General features: G+C 48.7%; 1 protein-coding gene across 1 annotated transcript; it reads right to left on the reverse strand.

Moving 5' to 3' along the window:
- Positions 1-508: 508 nt before the first annotated feature.
- Positions 509-1,930, reverse strand: LOC123162320 (uncharacterized). The gene is made up of 2 exons (XM_044580117.1): positions 1,515-1,930; positions 509-1,427 (listed from the first exon to the last, which is right to left on the reverse strand). The coding sequence occupies exons 1-2, from the start codon at positions 1,881-1,883 to the stop codon at positions 1,131-1,133; spliced, it is 666 nt and encodes a 221-aa protein (XP_044436052.1). The 5' UTR covers positions 1,884-1,930; the 3' UTR covers positions 509-1,130.
- Positions 1,931-5,704: the final 3,774 nt, after the last annotated feature.

A 5,704-nucleotide genomic window follows, 5' to 3' on the forward strand; every position in this document is an offset into this window, starting at 1 on the left:
GCCCTGCTGTCAGAACCTCTCCGTTAGTGACTGGCACAAATAAGCGCATAGGTGTGAGCTCGGCCCGGCTCATTCCCGCAACCTGCGGCGCGGCGCGACGCGGCGCGGCGCGGCGCGGCGGGCGGCGGAGGAGGAGCGCGCGAGGGCCTCTTCTCTTCTCAAGCTCCAATGGCATGTAGAAGAGCCACCCTTATAAACAACTCCAACTTTCCTTCCACTAGCATGGTGGGAGTAAACTTCTCATCACCTTGTCATGCCACCTACATGGGCCCTTAGAAATCAAATCTGAAATTGTCATATGGGCTCTAGGCCTATCTCACATTTCAACAAACCTTACATTTTTTTAGGTAGCATATATATATATATATATATATATATATATATATATATATATATATATATATATATATAAAGTTTTTTATGTCACTTACATAGAACGTGGTAGGAGGGACATGGCTTCATGAGCCGGCCCACACGCTCACGCCGTGCAATTCGTATACAGGGTTCAGCGTATACATTTTGCCAAATATCATTATTACTCTTTATGCATTAGTGAAAGGGGTGTGCCAAAGCGGGGCTCATACAAGTGATTGTGTGTCATAGATTTTCCTGCCCTAAAGAGTACTAATGTGATTCCTATAGAGGCCGGCCTAATGCTAAATAAAAAAATATCTCCTCGGGATATCTTCTTCAAAAAGTAGTTTAGTCTCATTTGCTACAGCTTGAAGTAGTCAAAGGGGCAGAGTATTCAGGACCGATACTTTGTTGTATCGCGCAGATATTTCTCTTTCTACAACCAAATAATTACAAGTACATCTATTGTTATTCCCAAAAGCATGTGGTAGGAGAGACATGGCTTAATGAGGCCCCGTCGCTCACATCTGTGCAATTCGGTATACCAGGTTCTGCGTATACGTTCTGTCAAAGGTTCATATTGTCCTTCATACGTTTATTAGTGAGGGGCGTGGGGCTTGTGCAAAATGGTGATTCTGTTTCCAGCCCTACAGACTAATGAGCGTGTATCTCTTGCTTTCCTTTAGCCGATGGCTGTCAAGTATCAAACGTCTGACCCCGCAAAAAAAAGTATCAAACGTCTGGTGATTTCAGAGGAGAAACCCCTTCATTAAAGACTAGTTACGCGAGGAGTATGCGAGACTGTACCGTCGGCTGCCTGCTGGTGTCCGGGTCGGGGCTGCCTGCTGAGACGCTGCCGTCGCCTCCCCTTGGTCCTCGCCGAACCTGTTTCTCACATCGTCCAGGAACTCGGTCAGCACCGGATCCTGGATCGGCGACTCCTGCACGCAGCAGACCACCTCGACGCCCACGTTGTCCCAGCAACCGCGGCGCGGCCCCTCCGTCCAGCGCACGGTGAAACGGCACGCGCACCGCTCCACGCCGTCCACGGTGCCGTGCGCTGCCTTCTCCACCTGCATATTTGATCGGCGCCTATTACTACTCACGCATATGCGTGTGTTGAAGAACGCACTGAGTAGGGCGCGACGAGGAGGACTTACGGTTTCGAGGACGGCGTCGTAGTACTTGAGCTCATCGGCGTCGCCCTCGATATCGCACGCGAGGCAGAGCCGGTCGCCCGGGCAGAGATCTCCGCAGCGGGCGTCGTTGAGGGCCGAGCTTTCCCGGCGGAACCTCGCGCGGAGCGCCTCCACGTCGCCAAGGGATGCGAGGTCAGCCCCTGGATCGTACCACTCGTCCGCATCCTCGGGGAAATTCTCGAACATGACGCGCAGCCAGCCGTCCTGCACCACCACGCGCGCGGGGTACCACGCTTCGTCGGACCGCGCGCGGTACTCCATTCCGGGTCGTGGGCGGCGCGGCGTCGGCACCGGCGCGACGGTGGCCTGCCGCTTTTGCGACTTCGGCATTTCCGCGGTACTGTGGGAGTAGTGGCGGCGCTCAGGGTGGTCGGTGGGATTTGGGCCCTAGAGAGAGGGCAGGGCGGCGGGTTTCCCGATACTTTATACCGTCCAGATTCTGGTAATCTTTCTAGGTTTTAGGTTTTTAGATTTGGTCGGCATAATGTGCATAAACGTCCCTCAATCAAAAGAAAATCATAATGTGCAAATACAAAAGGGGATAATTATATTAGGGATATCTCTCCAAATTGCTTAGAGGTTGTTTTGACCAAGATAATCACATTTCAGAGTACACACTTGCTTTATGAACTACTCCCTTCGTTCCTAAATATTTGTCTTTCTAGATATTTCAACAAATGACTACATACTAAGCAAAATGAGTGAATCTACACTCTAAAATATGTTTACATACATCCATATGTTTTAACCATTTCAAATGTCTAGAAAGACAAATATTTAGGAACGGAGGAAGTAAGATTTAGACCGATTATTAACTCATCTATGGAGCCTTCGTTTCAAAGGTGTCCTTCCATTGGGCACCTATTAATATGGGAAATGCTTTAGTATCATACTCTCCCTCAGTCCGGAAATATTTATTGCAGAAATGGATGTATCTAGACGTATTTTATTTTTAATATATTTATTTTTATTGATTTCTCCGACAAATATTTTCAGACAGAGGGAGTACATGCTAAGAAGAACATGTTCCATCATTATTTGTTTCATAATAAGGAAAACTGGCTTCTGCCTCACACAATTGCGTAGGAAACTTCCGTTCGTAATATCTAATTTGTGTGGACTAGATCACACGGATATATTCCAGTTATTCATGTTACAAAGTTAGCAAATTAACTATGAGATGTCGTTTTTGTACTTGAAATATGACAAGTTCACATAAATAAAGAATATATTTCTATAACATATTGGCTCGACAACGTGCCATTGAAGTTTGAATCCTGATGAACTATTCGGATCATATTCAATCTTTGGTACTCCCTCCGTCTAGGTGAGTAAGTCATCTTAGGTTGTGCACCGTGATCAAGGAGGAGAAGAAAACGAGAGAACTTAATGTTCATTTGCTAATTAATAGCATTGCATTCAATGAACTAACCACTGCATGTCGTGCTTGGTAGTCTCTAGTCATTAAAAGCATGCACACCCCACATCTCTTATTGATTGATATGTCAAGAAACAAGAAACGAGGTACAATTTAATGCACCGTGCCTAAGTGTTTTGAGATTATTTGATTTTCGTAAGATGACTTACACACCTAGACGGAGGGAGTACTAACATAAGTATGTCCTATATAGTTTCCTACTCATCATACGAGTTATTTACCCAAAAGCACCACACTTGGGATAAGGTAACAACTTGGTACCACATTTGAGACAGGGCACAAAAAACCATCGAAAATGCGTCTAATCTGTAACACGGAGCATTGATAGTCTGATAAGCTTGCGCAAACAACAAAACTGACAAGCTGGGCCCGCATATCGGGCTAACGTGGCGATGACTAAACGCTTTGATCAATTGATGTGGCAAATGAGATTCGGGCCCCGCCTGTCAATCATTTTCAACGAACAACTCTTAGGCGGCAATCATTTTCCTCTTGCCGGAGAGAGTGAGCAGCGCTAGCACGTCCGCCTCTCCATGTAGCTCCGGTGGCCGGGTGCCCAGGCCGGCGCACCGACCAACAAGCAGCGCCCCGCCCCGCCGCACGCCCAGGCTGACGAGCAGTACATGATTGGTCGCGGACGGCGGCTAGTGCCCAAGTTGTAGGAGTAACCACGACGTGTGGTGTTGAGTCCTAGTCGGACACAGATGAGCACTTATAGTAGTTGTAGGATTAGAAGTCCAAACCGAGTAGGTCTGATTGCTAGTCCTAGATGCTATATATGCTCACGTATAACCCCTGTAACTTGTACCGATCAGAAAAGGCAATAAAGAACCAGGCTCGAGACGAGCCTGTTGCAATCCATCATCTTGTTACGCGTGTGTTCCGTCGAGAGAAGTCGCTAGGTTCCGTCGTAGTATACGTACGTGAGTACATACCGGTGAGACGCTGCTGGGAATCGATCAAGCTGGCTGTGTGCTAGCTTGCTTTCTAGCTTTGCAAGTACGTGGAGTTCCTGGGTGATTTGATCTAGGATCAAAAACCAACAACTGGGATCAAAAGCCAACAATTGGTATCTAGAGCCTCAACGATCTATGATCTACGATGACGGACAGCGACGCTGAGTCAGTCAAGTCCGGCAACCGCGGTTTCAAGGCGAACAAGAAAGGCGACAATGTGAAGAAGGGCGGTAAGTCAGCAACAAGTGGTGGCGGAACGGGCGGCGCCAACGTACAGGCGCATCGCAACATCCCCATCCAGTACCCGATGCTCACCGACGCCAACTACGGCGTGTGGGCGGTGAAGATGAAGACCATTCTTCGAACCCTTCGAGTGTGGGAGGCAATCACAGATGACGACGTCGACGAGGAGTGCGACGAAGGTGCCATGGCCGCCATAGCCCAGTTTGTGCCGGATTCCGTGCTGATGACATTGGCGGAGTTCGAGACAGCAAGAGAGGCGTGGAACGCACTCAAAGAGATGAGGATCGGAGAAGATCGTGTCACGAAGGCTCGGGCACAAGTGCTGAAGCGCCAATTTCACAAGTTGCAAATGGAGGAAACTGAATCGGTGAATGACTATGCCATGCGTCTGACTACTTTAGTGGGAGAGATCCGTGCGCTTGGTGCAAAGCTCGAGGAGACTGAGATTGTGGAGAAGTTTTTCAGTTCGGTGACTGATAAATTCACGTACATCATCGGCACGCTTGAGCAGCTTTACGACATTGACGACATGACCATAACGGAGGCGATCGGACGCTTGCGGACATGGGAAGAGAATTTTCATGGTTGTCGGAAAGGCAAAGGAGGAGGTGGTGACCAACTCATGTACTCACGCGCAGATTGGGAGTCCCCAAGTAGCAAAGGAAGGCGCAACCTTGGCGAAGTCTCAAGCAACGCGAAGCGCGGCGGACAAACCGAAGAAGGCAAAGGAAAAGGCAAGCCACAAGGTCGTGGTAAGGCGGACCGATCTAAAGAGCGGAAGCCACGGAACTTGGATATGTTCGAGGTCAAGTGCTATAACTGCAACGAGATAGGTCACTTTGCGAAGGATTGTCCGGAGCCTAACAAGAGGGAGATCAAGGCAAATGCGAAGCAGGAAGACGAACGTCCAGGTCTTCTGATGGCCGAAGTTTGTGATCTCGTGGAGCCTAACAAGCGGGAGATCAAGGAAAATTTGGCAAAGCAGGAAGACGAACGTCCAGGTCTTCTGATGGCCGAAGTTTGTGATCTCGTCGAAACAGCGGTTGTACAACCAAACCAGAAGGTGCTACTTCATGAGAAAAAAGTAACACCAAAGTTATCCGGGAGCCAGAACATGTCGTGGTATCTCGACACGGGTGCCAGTAACCACATGACGGGGTGCAAGGAGAAGTTCATCGAGCTGGAATATGATGTTCAAGGCTCGGTCAAGTTCGGTGATGGTTCAAATGTGGATATTTGCGGGCAAGGCTCTGTCCTCTTTGAGGGTCTCACAGGAGAACATCGCATACTCACCGGAGTGTACTACATCCCACGGCTTCGAAACAACATCATCTCTGTCGGGAAACTTGACGAGGATGGATGCAAGGTGGATATTGAGAACGGAGTGATGACGATCTTCGACAACCTCCGAAACATGCTAGCGCGTGTGAATCGCACGCGGAACAGGCTCTATATCCTCAACCTTGATCAATCTCAACCGGAGTGTTGGCTCGCCAAGAGTGATGATGATTCGT

The sequence above is a fragment of the Triticum aestivum genome, chromosome 7B (genome assembly GCF_018294505.1).
Source record: "Triticum aestivum cultivar Chinese Spring chromosome 7B, IWGSC CS RefSeq v2.1, whole genome shotgun sequence".
Taxonomy (NCBI): domain Eukaryota; kingdom Viridiplantae; phylum Streptophyta; class Magnoliopsida; order Poales; family Poaceae; genus Triticum; species Triticum aestivum.

Coding starts and splice junctions, on each gene's coding strand:
- LOC123162320 (XM_044580117.1), bottom strand. CDS start 1,883: ATGCCGAAGTCGCAAAAGCGGCAGGCCACCGTCGCGCCGGTGCCGACG. Junction 1,428..1,514: donor ACGACGCCGTCCTCGAAACC/GTAAGTCCTCCT, acceptor TCAAATATGCAG/GTGGAGAAGGCAGCGCACGG.